This window comes from Chelonoidis abingdonii, chromosome 8 (genome assembly GCF_003597395.2).
Source record: "Chelonoidis abingdonii isolate Lonesome George chromosome 8, CheloAbing_2.0, whole genome shotgun sequence".
Lineage (NCBI taxonomy): Eukaryota > Metazoa > Chordata > Testudines > Testudinidae > Chelonoidis > Chelonoidis abingdonii.
The window spans coordinates 29,044,104-29,060,224 of NC_133776.1; the positions used below are offsets into that span (position 1 = coordinate 29,044,104).

Below are 16,121 nucleotides of genomic sequence, written 5' to 3' on the forward strand. Positions count from 1 at the left end.
CCTGTGAGACCCAGAGCTACAAACTGTGGCCAGCCTCTGCCCGGAACCAGCAGGGTTATTATAACCGTGGGGGATTCATCAGATGGGTTCACTAACAGACTGGTCTATCCAGAGAGGAGAACTGGGCTAGTTTGTAATAGTATGGTATAGCAAACCAGTGTTGAACAGACCATAGGCTGTGGAGCCAGTGGGCGGTGCCCAGGCCATGACCCAACCACTTTTTGGCCAAGCCAAACCTGATTGACATGGCAACCCCGGGCACCAGGTCACAATGCTACTCAGTCAAATTGGCCTGTCAGTCCCTTATGCCAGGGTTTATATGCCCTTCCCTGAACCTATTTGCATACCACCAGAACCTTTAATTTGTGCACCCCTGCCCCCAAACTATCAACAGTTAGATGTTGTCTTTGACGGAGGGGCAGCCAAGCCAAACCTGAGTGGCTCTGTGACCCCATGCATCAAGTCACTACATCACTTGCTCAGATTTGGAGTAGGTAGGTACAGGGACTAATAGGATGGTTTAAGCTGCTGGTGGGCAGGGTATCGGAGAGGTAGAAGAGGAGAGTCAGGTTGGAAGGGAATCTGTGCTCCCCCCTCCCCACTTTAAATGGCACTCCATGGCCCCTGGAACAGACTACAATTGTAGAGTGTTGGGAGTTGGCTTATCTTCATGAGAGAGAACTGCATTAGTAGCACAGCTGTCATTACTGACTTTAGATGAATAACCTGACACTTCATCTGGTTCATGGTGAATTTACTTGGCTTACATCTGCAACTGCTCTCTCCTCAGCCTTTGGAGCAACAGCCATTTATATAGGTGCCTCAAACTCAAATTAGACAGCTGCTTGTCTTTTATTTTGACCCTTTTGCATTTCCTTAACAAGCAGCTGATCTCATGTGTGTGGCCACGTTGCATAGCCTTGGAGACTGCAACACTGGAAAACTACCAAAGGAATCAGGGTCTTCAAGGATGAAGTGGAGGTTGTTTGGTGTCTTTGAAAAGAGAGAGGCAGCTCCAATCATACGGGGCTTCATGTAAGAAGGCAGAAAGTGGGAAAAGAAGGCACCTCGATATTCCTGAGATAGGTTAATTAGAAAGTCTTCCATAGAAAGAGAAGGTATTTATCTCCATCCTCCATTTAATTTAAAACAGTCTATGGAAGTGTACGGATTGTTCAAAATCTTATTTGACTCCTTCCCCCCACTTCCCTCCCGCCCATCATTTTGATTTAACATAACACTTCCTAATGACTTGGTAGACCAGTGGAGTGAAGACATCTTTCTGAGTAATGGAATTCACTAGCTGCTCTGAATTAACTATGTCTTCGACAGTGTTTGAGAACAATTATGGAAAATTACTTGGAGAGAGCTTTCAGCTGCCAGTATGTCATGACCTCTTGTAGAAACACAGGAGACTGGAATAGCATACCTGCTAGGCATCTGACAGTTTTAATCAAAAGATTTGCAAAACTCCCTTGCTGTGTATCCACCTACTGATTGTAAACAAACATTCACTTCAGTAATGGCCTTTCTCCTCTACCAGCATGCGACCTCGATAACTCTTTCCTCAGTAGATTTTCTTTGGCTGCGCTGTGATGCAGATTCCCTGTGATAGATAATTGGTAGATACTCACAGTCATTGCTGGTTCGTCACTAATATCACCTTTTCCAGCAAAGTACATTTTATAGACCAATCTCTTCCTACATTCATTTTTCTTTATTTCTAGTCATATTCAAGGACTTCTGCTATTATAAGTGGCACTAGAACTTGTTAAAATGTTGGTTTTATGTCGTGTGGTCCCTTGAGAGTACAGACTGCTGCATACAGGAAGGTTTCCCAGTCACCTTTGCACAGATAGGATTATTCAGTCTGATATTCCTTAGAGTTCCAATGAACTTATTTTGCATTCTGGAAATTGCAAAACTGGCATGACATCCAGCAGGAACAAAATTTAGGTAATGAAGGAAGGTGACCAGATTAAAAAATATCACTTCTTAAACCTTCACTATTTTTGGTGATGCACACAATGAGGTCCTAATCTTGATCTCATTGCAGCCAGTGACAAAATTCCCAGTGGCAGCAGGAGCGTTTTGCGTTTTGTCCTGTGTGTTTTATCTGAGAAATAGATATAAAAAGTTGTTTGGTTTTTGTTCTTGCTTGGCAGTGACTGAATAAGTTACGTGCAGGTCATGTCCTATGCTTTTCATCCATTGCCTTCTGCCCTTCCTTTAATTGGGGGAACACCTCAGGAGCAGTGACACAAGCCTGAGCCAGTAAAAAGATGCCGTCCATTCTGAATAGGACTTGGTTCCAAATACCTGGGAGAGAAGTATATTAATATTTACAGTTATTTGGCCTCAGACACAGTTCTGTCTAGAGTATTGGCTATACGTACTTTAAAATTATCTTACATCCTTGCAAACAGAATAAATAGTTCTCATATTGAGTCAGTATTTTCTGCCCCTTGCCAAAATCTTATCATTAATAATGTATGAAGGCCCCAGTTAGGACTGGAAAACATATTGCCCAAATTGCTAAAATATGGCCTTGAATGGCTTAAAGACTGCATTGTAGCAAAACAGATCGTAGCAAACCTTCTCCTGCATCTTTGTTTGTTCGCCTTTCCTCCCTATGCCCTATTATTCTCTCAGATTGATTTTTTTTGTTGGTCTTTATAGTTTATGCTTTAAAAAAATCCTTTTCAATAAGCTTTGGTGCAGTAGTAGAAATTTGGCAGTGCTCTAGGATTCAGATGTAATAGTGTCACATATGTCACTCACATGAGGGTGAACTTAGGGGTATCTGCTGTCATCCACCTGATTTGAATTGTAAGTGGGAAGGCTGCCCAGCAGGCTTTATACTAATTTTCGTGTGGCAAACAAAATGACATGGTGTTACAAAAAGGCTCTGAGTCTGTTTACTCTTCGCATATTTAACTCATATCTTGACAATTAAATAAAACATAATACTAAGCGTTTGTCCTAAAATATGGTGTTACGGTAACAGTTTCTCAATTACAAGTGAAGAGTCCAGATTGGCCAGTATCACTGGAAGAGTAAGCTACAGGTACAATAAAACAGATGGCACCAAATTCTCCCCTCAGGTATACATACTTATTAAAGGGAGTTGCATGTATGAGGAAAGAATTTGGCCTTAAGTAAAGAGAAAATTTGGCTTCAAGTAAAGAGTAATTTACGGTACAGTCACGTGAGATTAGAGGTCTGAGCAAACAGCAATAAACTTCATTAACAACCATTTAAAACACCAAAAGGTCCTCACTGCAATCTGGACTGACTCTGCTTTCCTCAAACACCAGTAAAGAAGGGTTGTTGGTTGTCCTAGGGCAGATGTAGGCAAACTATGGCCCATGGGCCACATCTGGCCGAAGGGACCATCCTGCCCAGTCCTTGAGCTCCTGGCTGGGGAGCCTAGTCCACGGCCCCTCCCCCACTGTCCCCCATCCCCCGCAGCCACACTGCCACATGGGCCACACTCTGGCCTGCCGCTCCCGCTGGGTAGCATGGGAAGCGCAGCTGGCTCTGACCAGGTGTCATGACTGCAAACTCCTGCTGCTGGTAAGGGGCCGGGGAGCGAGGGGGTTGGGTAAGGGAGCCAGGGGTCCTGGGGAGCAGTCAGGAAGGAGGGGGCAATTGGATGGGGCAGAGGTTCTGGGGTGGTGGTCAGGGGATAGGGAACAGGGAGGGTTGGGAGTGAGAGTCCCAAGGGGCCTGTCGGGGTCGGGGATCTGGATAGGAGTCGGGAGGGCAGTCAGGGGACAGGGAGCAGTGGAGGTTGGATAAGGGGGTGGGATCCTGGAAGACAGTTAGGGGTGGGGGGTCCCAGGAGAGGGTGGTATGGGGACAAGGAGCAGAGGGCAGTTGGATAGGGGGTGGGAGTCCCAAGGGGGCTGTCGGGGCAGGGGTGTGGATAGGGGTCGGGGCACTCAGGGGGACAGGGAGCAGGGGAGTTAGATGGGGGCAGGGATTCCAGAAGGCGGCAGTCAGGGGACAAGGGGAGTTGGATGGGTTGGGGGTTCTGAGGGGGGAAGTCAGGGGCTAGGAGGTGGGAGGGGGCAGATAGGGGGTGGGGGTCAGGCTGTTTGGGGAGGCACAGCCTTCCCTACCCAGCCCTCCATACAGTTGCACAACCCCGATGTGGCCCACGGGCCAAAAAGTTTTCCCACCCATGTCCTAGGGCAAAGAAGCTCTGAATATTCTGTTACATCATCTTTATGGTATTAGTTGAGGCAATCTTAATTTTAGCTTTTCATAAAGTCGTCTTTACTAAACTAATTTCAAAACCAGTGGGAATAGTTACAATCTTATTAAAAGAGTTAAATATTTTCCTATTAAAGTGGCTGAAATTAGTTGAATGGAGAAAGATTTTTCTACCAGGGTTTGTAGAAACTGCTCCTTTAATTCATTTTTGAAAAAAATTAGTAATTGAGGTGAATAACTGATATGACTTTATTGATTCTTACACCTCTGAATAGGAGACATATTCCTTTGGGCCATCCCTAGGGAATAATACTCTATGTAATCATCCATTTTACCATTAGATGTCACTGTTGTTCCACAGAAATACAGTCACAAGGGTGTTTCTCTGGATTTCTCTCTTAAAAAGAGTGTTTAGAAACAAGTTTCAAATGTATCGTTCAGCTCTGATTACTGATTTATCATCTTCTGTTCAATGTACATGAAACAGATCATTAACAACGTAGGCAGTTCACTCTAAAGATTGTTGGATCAAATTCCTGATTCCTGGATAGTGTTTTAGCTACTCTGTTACTCATCCAGATGGCGCTGTTATAAGAGCTAATAAATAGTCTTTCCAGTAGTTGACAGACTATTTTTAGCCCCTGACTCTGATCTCTTTTATACCAATATAAATCAGGAATAATTCCACTAAATCAATGGAATTACACTGCTATAAAACAAATGTGAGATTAGAATCAGGTTCTTAAAAAGTTTTATAATTGCCATTTTGAGTCATGCTTTAATTCTTTCAGAGGGCTTGGCTTCAATACAGAGTTAACTCGAGTTATAAGTTGGGCACGTCTCCTGACTCATGTCCTGCCAACACACAAAACCCCCTTAACTCGAATGTGGTGCTGCTTTTAATTCGAGTTGATTGGCTCATTGGGAGTTCATAGGCTGCAGTTCGAGTTTGTACAACTTGTCAGCTGCTAGCTAGCACAATCAGTCTGTGGTGCTAATGCAATCGCTGTGCAGTAATTCAGTTGCTATGGGCAGCTCTGTGTTATTTTGCAGCATGAGTGCTCACTTGATAAAGGCCAACACCAGTGTAGTTAACTCTGCAGTGAAGACCTTGTCATGGTCTATAGCAGGGGTAGGCAACCTAAGGCATGCATGCCAAAGGCAGTACGTGAGCTGATTTTCAGTGGCACTCACACTGCCTGGGTCCTGGCCACCGGTCTGGAGGGCTCTACATTTTAAAAACCTTATTTACTTTAAATACAACAATAGTTTAGTTATATATTATAGACTTATAGAAAGAGACCTTCTAAAAACGTTAAAATGTATTACTGGCACGGGAAACCTTAAATTAGAGTGAATAAATGAAGACTCGGCACACCACTTCTGAAAGGCTGCCAACCTCTGGTCTGCAGCTTTGGAGAACATCTGCCCCTGTAGCCAGTATGTGACTTCTTAAACCAGCAATCATAATTATAGTGTCTGGAATCAAGTTCCCAAGTAAAAACAATTGAATTGTAGACTGACTTCTTAATAGAATGGGTATTTCAGAGGTAAGGGCACTTTGCTGCCATGTCTCTGAGATATTTGAGTAACTTTACCTTTTTTATTACTCTCTTATTTATTAATTTTTATTTAGGAAGCTGCACTATGCAGACAACTTCCCATGGAATCAGAGAATATGGCCCCAGTTCAGACTCCTGTGAACACATCTGCCATGACACAAGACATGAGGACTATTACAAATAATGGATCAGATCCTTTCCTGAACAGGCAAGTTAATGTCCTCTTCATCAACTGTTTGGTTCTGTTGTTTTATCTGTGGCACAGATTGTTTTGCAGATGCATTTCCCAAGCAAACTCCTAAATTCTCAAAGTTTTATAAGGATTGGCAAAATTCTAGTGCAACTCTGGAAACTTAAGGGTGTCGTCTCAAGAAGGAACTGGCCACATCTTAACCATTCAGACATTTATTTTATGAAAATTATATGGACAGTAGTACTGTCCAGTGAGAGAGACCAGGTGAGATGAAAACTTTGTTTATGCTTCAGATGACAGAAGAGGACCTTAAAAAAAAAAAAAAAAAGTCAAGCATAAAGGAGAGGGGGTTATAGCTGTGTGGTATAATGTACTATAAGTATGTTGGAGACAGTATTACAGGTGGATTACATTCTTTTAGACTGCAGAACTACTGGAATGCAATTTTTATATCTAGAGAAAGTTTTAGGTTTTTTCCCCTTCAAAATAAAAAACTGATTCTACAGCAACCACTAGATATTTGGCTCTAAACTTTAGAAAAATGGCCTCCAATTGTAGACTGAGTTTCATGTTTATAGTTGCACCCGTTTAAAAGCCTAACTACATTCACAAATCATGTGTTTAAATCTCCAAATGGGTGCAGTTGCAGAAACAAAATCGTCTCTGCAATACTGGAAGCTAAATTGAGGCTTGACTAAATATCAGGGCAATATTTACATAATGGTATGGGGAAGACGGTGCCCAAATCCTATGCACTGCTCTGAAAATTTCTGCCTGGCAGTTTCTGAGATAGCTGAAAATGTTACATAGGTTGGGCCTGGTTCTATGCTATTGTGTACTATTGCAAATGACCACACATGGTGCCCATCTAACAACGTATTTAAGTCTAGTGTTTGGACTATTGTTCTCCTTTTCTCAACCACCACCCTCAGGGATTATTTCTGGCAAGAATATCTTTACTGAGGCTTCTTCATGTTTCAATTCATAGTGGGCCATACCATTCCAGGGAACAGAGCACAGACAGTGGCCTAGGCTTAGGATGCTACAGTATACCAACAACACCTGAAGATTTCCTCAGCAATGTAGATGAGATGGACACAGGTAGGAACAAGGAATATACTTATTTTGCTTAAAATTTCATAAATTGTGTTTTATAACCAAATTTCTAATTGTGTGAAGTGAGTAATAATCTCTCATCTTTCCACATATAGGAATAGACAGGCCATGGGGCCCCCTCCTGCAGGGTGCTCAGTGCCTTCGCTCACATTTATGCCAGCATTTGTTAAAGGTGCTCAGCACTTCACAGGATGGGGCCTATGAAGAGTATTGTCTCTGCTGGAACCCTTAAGTTATAATGCTTGAAAGCCTCCTCCTATTGAAATTAGGGATGTAAAAGATTAACCAGTTAACTGGTTAACCAATAAGCATCAGTCTTATCGTTTTTTGGTTAGTGGTTAATGATTAAACTCCGCTGCCAGCCGGCGCCCAGGACTCTGCTGCTGCCTTGCGGGTGGCAGCCTGGAGGGATTCCGGGTGCGCAGCCGGCAGCAGAGTCCCAGGTTTGGAGCTAGCTGCCGGGACCTGGGTGCAGGGGCCGGCAATGTGGCCCCATGTAAAATGTGGGTGTGCTGCAGCACCCCCGCACCACTAGTTCCCCCGTTAAATATCTAACCGTGTAACCAATAAAATTTTAATAGGTTACATGGTTACTTTTTTTAACCGCTATTTACATCCCTAATTGAAATAAATAGAACTTCTGCAGCTGACTTCACTGGGGCTTTGATTTCGTCCAGTACTAATAAATAAGGTTAAGATTTTTTCATGGATATTTTTAGTAAAAGTCATGGGCAATAAAGAAAAATTCACAGAAGCCCGTGACCTGTCCCTGACTTTTACTAAAAATATCCATCACAAAGTGAGGAGCTGCTGGGCAGCTGCAGGGGCCTGGCTGGGAGCTACAGGGGCCCCCACCACCCATGGGGGCTGAGAGCTCCAGGGAAACCCCCCTCCGCAGCTCTGAGCTGTGGGGTCCCCCGCTGCCAGTGGCCGGCAGCTGTGGGGTCCCCCCTTGACCATGGCTGCTGGGAGCCTTCCGGCACCCCCAGCCTGAGGAGCTGCAGGGTCCTCCCAGTTGCCTGTGTGTCCCACCACCTGTGACAGCTGTAGCTGCGGGGTACTCCCCCTGCCTTGGGTGGCAGCGGTACCCTGTGGCTCCTGGCCGCCCCGGGCGGCAGTGGTACACTGCAGCTCCCAGCCTCCTGCAGGATAAAGTCACAGAGGTCTTTGGAAGTCATGGATTCCGTGACTTCCACTACCTCTGTGATAAAATCGTAGCCTAACTAATAAAAAGATGCTTTAAGATATAGTCAGAGCATGCACTACCAATTGAGAGCCCAGTCCTGCATTCCTTGCCCTCCCAATACTCTGAGGTATGCAAGGAATGATGGATTGGATGGAAGGGTGAGCGTTTAAAATTGTCAACCAGATCTCCTAGGTGGCTTTGAAAGGCCTCAATCTAAATGTATGTAGGACTGTTGAAAAGTTAATAGAACATAGTACAGTGCTGCACTTCTGCAGTACTTAGCACAATGGGCCGTAATCCATGACTGAGGCCTGTGAATGCTATCACAATATAAATAACTTCCAGCAAGTATTTACCACTCAACTGCTTGCAGTGGAATCTGATAGAGTAAAACTCTATTTATAGTGATGAATAAAACCTGCTTATTGTTTCCCTGGTCATGCAAATAAACAATTGTAGTTGTTGTTAGAGTGAACTCTGCTTATAGTTTTTCTGTTAACAGTATTAGTGACTTCAGGATTCCACTTTATTACTGGTATGGTTAGCTGCAGGGCTGCTATTCATATATGGGTGAGATTCACAATGTGGCTCCTAATATTCTGACACCAGATACAAACAGCACCCAGTTCAAGCTCCCAGATTGGCATCTTTGTGGGGCAACTGGCCCCCTTCTCAGCTTTCTTGATCTACATCAATCACTGATTTCAGTGGGAATTTGGGGCATGCAAGGAATGTGTAGGGCCAAGTTCTTCAGTGGCAACTTGAAAAAGGGAGCACAATAAGGGGCCCTGTTTTTCATCTGTCAGTATGGAGAGTTGTGTGTGAAATCCCCCTGACAGAAAGTTGAAGATATAGCCCAAAAGCGAGCCAGTGAGTTTTGGAAGGATTTCCTATGTATCTGGCCCAGGTTTGATTTGCAGGGATATACTTATTTGGCCTAATACTTAACACCACTAAGTCAGTGGAATTCTTCAGGGAATAAAGTACTACCCCACATGAGTAAGCATGGCAGAATCTAATCCTAGGTGAAATGGTTTTAGCTCTTCTACATCTCTGTGTTGTCTAGTTCTGTGGGAATTCATTGTGTCATGAGAACAGTCTCCTAAGAAGAGCAATTGCATTGGGATTTCCTTTCCAAACATGTGTCCAGTTCATTTAGATATTGATTTTTTGGATATTATTATCTTCACATTGTTTAAAAGATGAAAGCAAATGATTAGTAAACACACCAGTTCTTTTCAGCTACTGAAATAAGTCAGTGAAGTCAATGGGACTCAAGACTCCCTTTGGAATCAGTGGGAGTTCTGGGTGTGCAGTGAGTACACAGTCATGCCCTTAATTATTTTACTGTTCATTATTGTTAATTGAGCCCAAAAAAGAGAGTAATAACATTGCAAAGGAAAGTTCCTGTAAAACAGTCATTTGCCTTTTGAACTATGGGCTAAGGATGAAATTCACTCCTGTGCAGAGAGCCAGAGCACAGTGCTCAAGTGGGATTTGACTCCATTAGCCCTCTGCACAGGGATGAATTTCACTGTACTGCTTAAGTGAGGGGACAGAGGCTGCTTATTCAAATACTGTTCAAAAGAACTTTTTTGTGCTTTTGACAGCACAACAAAAGAGAAATCCTTCTTTGGATATGCTTTTCTGTATGCAAAGGAGGCTTGACAGTAGAGTTTATAGAAGATACTTGTAATGTGGTGATTGTGGGAGGAGTGGGGGAGGAGGAGGAAGTGTGGCTACAATTTTCAGCGTGTGCATTGTTTTAGAATCGTTTTTAGAAGGGAGCCAGCATCTCTACGATTCTTCTTTCTTTTACAGGCGAAACTGTGGCACAGACTCCCATGAATGTAAGTTCGCAACAGACACGTTTCCCTGATTTCCTCGACTGTCTTCCAGGAACAAATGTAGACCTTGGGACTTTAGAGTCTGAAGACCTGATCCCTATCCTCAATGATGTGGAGTCCGTACTCAACAAGAGTGAGCCGTTCCTCACTTGGCTGTAATTAATAATCACTCAATGCTGATTCAGCCCTTACTACTAGCCAACATTTCCTTTTCCTCTTGAAATAGAGGTAGAGTATCTGAAAATCTTCAGATATACACTTGCTGCCTTAATGACTTGCTATATCACCTTTATGGTAATTTTAACCTGTGCCTGAATTTGACTGACAGTAATTTAAATATAAAATATATATTTCTTTCTGTTTTTCAAGAACTGCATCTACACATCTGTAACCTGTGTTTCCTTTACAGATCATATAGAGGTGTTTCTTTTTGGGGGGATGGGAATCACAGAAGGGAATCACAGATGGGCAGAGTATGGGATAGAGATCTGTGTCTATGATTAAACTCATGGGCTTCAGTTAAAATTACGACTCTTAATGAACCGAAAAAGCTGACCACACGTAGGCAGCTTGGCTCAAAAAAACCTGCACAGAATCAGACCACAAGTGCAGTTTTATAATTATATTTATGACAATAGTACCAAATGCTTTTTTATCTATTTAACTTGAGCTTTGAGCTTTAAAATCATTATATTATTAGTAAGATTGTGCAGTATGGAATACAGAATAATTCTGATTCCAGAGCAACTATGATAATCCTTATTATACATTCGCAGAGGCACAAACCGTACTATTGCAGTTTATTTTTCAGTATATTACTGTATAGCTTCCAGATAAATACTTCCAATTTGAAAGTAGCTGAGTGGTTCAGTAACAGTTTTACACTACAATAATATTGTAAAATAACCAGATTGGTACTAACTACCACCTTAAAAAAATCATAAACATGTCATTTTAAAAAAATGCATCTTAGATTTTGATGTTTATTTTATTAAGCACTACAATTTTATAACTAAATACATGAACACATTTTTTTAAATAAATCTGTGGCAACTCTATTTTTGACAACTGCAAAAATATACTTAAAAATCAGGACAGAAAAGAGTGGCACAACTTGACAATACCATAAGCAGTTTAAAAAAAAAAAAAGCCTTGTTCTTCTTGTTTTCAGTAGTAGTGTTTTTTTAACTGACAATATCAGTGAAACTGTACAGGTCACTGAATACTTGTAAACAGATGGTTACTTTATCAGATCACTGATAACCAGGCAGGTGCTTGTATGTCTGGTAAAGTTGCTAAAATCCTAATCCTTGTTGCTTGCTAGAGTTGGTATACAAGACACATGGCATACTATCCTGTATATTCATATCTACTGTATATCCTATAAAGGTTTCTTTTTCAAATGTTTGGGGCTGAGAAAGCATCAAGGACACAAAGCATGCAAAGTTTCCCTGAAATGCAAATGAAGTCCTGAAATTCTTAAGTATTTTGAATTTATTATTTATAATCTATGAATTTAAGCTTTTTATTTTGAAAAAAAATGTATCTTATGAAAGGCATTAATACAAGTCTCTGAGCTTGATCCAATTTATGTGGGGAAAGCAAGAGATGTAGCACTCAGTGTAAATGTCTGTTTGTCAGGTCTAATCCATAAGATCCTATCTATGCACCAGAATACTGGACACTAAAGAATTTTTTCTATCTTGTTGGGAAAGAGGCAGGTGAAAGGGTTAGAGATGAAGTGGCAGAAATATTGACTAGATTGGAAAGGTGAATGATTATGTAACAGAAAATAATAACAGTACCTGAGAGGGAGGGATGGCTGCAGATAGGGACACACATGTAAGAAGAACCAGCCATGTTCACTTAAACAATACCATACCATGAACCCAATACAAGAAACTTCCTTGTGAGAGAAGAACTGCTTGGTTGCATGTTACCACAGTGGCATGGAAGCTGTCTTGTCTTTTAAGCAGGAGAGGGGAGAGACCTACCCAATGAAGTTCTATTATACAGAGAAGACTAGTTCTTTGTATATATATTTTAATATAACACGGGATGAGGAGGCAGAGTTGCATCTGCACAGAATATTGCTGAATGGGCATTGTTTTAGTTCCCCCCCCCCCCACTTATGTTAGAACTAAGCGTTAAGATATTGGAAATTATCTTTCTGAACAAACAAGGGACCGAGTGGGGCTGAACGTTGTTACTGTAGTATCATGAATCATGTTTCAGGTTATAAACTTAAATGAAAATCAGATGGTCCTATGGTTTTGTTCTTTTAGTTACACAAATAGCTTTATATAGTCAGAGAATTTGGGATTTATAGTATCTTATTTTGACAGTAAAACTTTTTAAGCCAAGTCCTCAGCTGCTGTACGATCAGTTAAGCTCCATTGAAGTCACTGGCTTAATAGTACAATTTAAACCAAGGGATCGAACCCAGTCAATCTTATAATTAATGTTTAGAAAAGTTAGTGTAAGCATTTACTAGTAAGTCAATGTTTTTATTTTTATTTTTTTTGTCATAACGAACAAAGATCCACAGAGCAGAATTCTAAAGCTGGTGCCTGCTTCTCCACATGTATACTGGTGTAGGTCGGGAGGGTTGAGTGAAGAGAATAAGGCCCAGAAACATTATATTTTGTAATTGTTTTCATGTTCCTGTGATAATAAAACAGCAGCAGAGTTGGATGGAAAGGTGCTATGTAAACCATTATTGCTACTGTAAAGCAACTGCCTGTAAGTTAGGTCAAACCTTTTTTCATTCTGAACCAAATGATGGTGAAGATAAAAGTAATTTTTTACAACATAATGTGTTCTTTTTTCTACAGAGTATGTGCTGGATCTAGGGGGACCAGATGTCCCGATTTTATAAGGACAGTCCCGATTTTTGGGTCTTTTTCTCATACAGGCTCCTATTACCCCCCACCCCCTGTCCTGATTTTTCACACTTTCTGTCTGGTCGTCCTAGCTGGATCACATGCACAAACACTCTCCCCTGCCCCCATACTATCCTGTTTGTTGTGAAGTCCTCCTTTCTAGGAGTTTTCTGACTTTAAAAACAGGCTGTGACAGAAGTATAAGTATTCAAAAAGCATATGTATTTGTAATTCTATTGAAACAATTTAATTTTTTACAATATTTCACTATTATTTCAATTTGTGAAATTACATTTATTTTACTGAATTCACACTGTCTACTTGTCTCAATACAGTAAATATGCTAGTGGGACAGTTGTACTGTTGACCATCACTGAGCGTGACATACATAAATGTTGGGGCTATGGAGTAATAGGATGTTAATTACAACTTGTATTCTGATAACACTATTAGAATGTAACTTTTGGGGGAGGGTGGGTTGACTATGAAAACAAATTCTGGGGTGTTTTGGGGGGCTGGGAGAGTTTAAAATGTCTTTTGAATATGGGAAAATGGGTGATGAAACAAACTGTTTCTTAATACACTGCATCCATGTATGTGCTAATACTTTAACTTTTTTATTTACTTTCTAATTTTATGTTATGATGTGTGAGCAGTTGTTTTTAATTTAGGTTATTTTGCATACAGAGGGTATGCATCAGAATCAATCAGATCAAACTATTGTACCCAGAGTTTGGTTCTGGTTTTTATTTCTTTGATCTTATACAAGAGAAAATAAATAAATGAATTAAAGCTTTTGGCTGCATTTTTGTTCCGTACCATTTTTTTTATTATTATTTTTCTGGAGGATTTTAGAACTTGCTGAGCATTGTGTAACTCCACTTGGAATAAAGTAACGAAGCAGTTCTGTGAAAAGAGATTACCTTTGGCTTAAGTGGCCAACATTTAGCAAAAGAAACCTTAATATACAGAATTATGGTTCAGGTTATTAATAGCTATGAGTAGGTATTAAGTGATAGATATCCTCGTTACACCCACCCATGCCACATCCAACATGCATCCCAGAGGCACACTACTCTTTTGTCCCCACACCACCTCCTAACTCACCACTATTAGTGCATTCACTACAATGTCACTCTATGAATTTCATTTCCAGAGAGGACCACTACCTTAAGGTCTATGCACCACTTAAGCCCTCACAACACAGTATAAGTGGGGCATTTGCCTGGGGCTGCCCCTCTGCCCAGGACGTGAATTTCACATTAACAGAATATTTTTCATCATTTGCTGAAAACAAGTCAAGGAGATTGTGTACACACTCCAGGCGTACATTTGAAAATCTGGCCTTTATCTACCGTGTGTTGTTAAGACGAATACTGAAATTATCCTAAACACATGCTTGTGAACTTAGACTTCCCCATGCTTCCAGGCCATATATCCTGCACTCTGATATGTGAGTGAAGTGCATAACATCGTGTATCTTGTAAAATCAGTTCCTGCACTCATACAACTGTGTTGTGGCGTATGTTGCTCTCATACGATAGAGTCCATATCGGCAGGGCCGCCGACGGGCGGGAGGGGAAGGGCCAGCAACGTTAAAGCGCTGCCACAGCAAAGGACCGTTCTTAAAGCGTTGCCTTCATTAGCCATTAGTTAGATCCAATATTTAAAGATAAAATAAGCTGTACCTTCCAATGATTACAGCTCAACCAACCTAATGAACTTGAAGATCTGTAATGTAAGGGCTGATCAGTGAAGACAGAGGCAAAGTGCCAGGTCTGAATTCAGTGCTCATGAAAATGAAGCCCTTCTAGCCTGCTTGGCTTTAATCCTAATATGAACAAGCAGTATACAAATTTCCCCAGATTACCCCTGTGCTAATACACGACCTGCAAAAAAAAAACACTGCATTCTAATCCCGAGACTCTTGGTCAAAGACCAAGTTTTGGGAAACGTGGGGGTTACTTTATGATGTGGTTAAACATTCACAGAAGGAACTACAAGTCTACCCCATTTGTGAATGAAATCAGGCTTTGATCCCAGGGTGACTGGCTAATGCATTAACACATTGTGCCACCAACTATAACAGAAGTGCTGTTGGTGATTCGGACTAGTGATCTGAACACAGGCCTGTGAACCAGGAGCTCCTGAGACTTAATCCAGATTCTCTCATTGTCAAATCACATGATGTTTTCCCTAATTAACAGCTGAGTAAACAATTATCTTCCTCTCTCAAAGGGGTGTTGTGAAGTTTAAGTAACTATTTTGGAAAGGTGCTTTGACGGTGATAATTTTAAAAAAGTAGCAGAGAATCCTGTGGCACCTTATAGACTAACAGAGGTTTTGGAGCGTGAGCTTTCGTGGGTGAATACCCACTTCGTCAGACGCAGTCTGACGAAGTGGGTATTCACCCACGAAAGCTCACGCTCCAAAACCTCTGTTAGTCTATAAGGTGCCACAGGATTCTCTGCTGCTTTCACAGATCCAGACTAACACGGCTACCCCTCTGATATTTAAAAAAGTAGTTAGAACTTAACATATACATGCTGACCGCGGGGTGAAGGAAAACAGAAGGATAGACTGGCTTTCTCAAACCCCTTCCCCTTTCTGAATCTCAACCACATCTTTCTTCCTAAGGCAGTTCCTGAAACCCTGATTCTGTGCCCTTTGTCTACAGCAAATACTACGCATGTATCCTAATTCTGCACCGGAAGAATGTAAAGTACTTCAGGGACTTACAAGCACTGTAGCCTGGTAAGCTGTTCACAAAGATGTCAAATAGGAGAGGATCCATTTACTGTGACTTCCATTAATAAAAAAGAGGGGCCTTAATAATGCATTGCACAAGCAGTTATAAAGTTATGACATCAAAGGTAGCTGGAAACAGCTGCTGCATCTATCTGCTTCACTATGCTACTATGGAATGTGATATTGTCCTTTACTCTAGCACCTGTTGATGTAAGTATCTTACACGTATCTTTCTTACACGTTTCTTTTCATTAAAGGTTAACAGCTGTCCTGTGCCTCCTAGGTCTTGTCTTGGGAACAAGGAATGTGTCTTATCTGTGATCTGTAAAGTGATGCGTAACTGCACAGTGCAAATGTTTAATGCCATTA

The 16,121-nt window shown here is 41.5% G+C and overlaps 1 protein-coding gene across 1 annotated transcript in view; it reads left to right on the plus strand.

The window, feature by feature from the left end:
• WWTR1 (WW domain containing transcription regulator 1) overlaps positions 1-13,801 on the plus strand; it is a 119,313-nt gene extending 105,512 nt beyond the window's left edge. Inside the window, exons 4-6 of the mRNA XM_032806233.2 lie at positions 5,855-5,988; positions 6,962-7,074; positions 10,097-13,801. Of these exons, the coding sequence (XP_032662124.1) occupies positions 5,855-5,988; positions 6,962-7,074; positions 10,097-10,281 (432 nt within the window). The 3' untranslated portion in view covers positions 10,282-13,801. The remainder of the gene's footprint in view (positions 1-5,854; positions 5,989-6,961; positions 7,075-10,096) is intronic.
• The last annotated feature ends 2,320 nt before the right edge of the window (positions 13,802-16,121 follow it).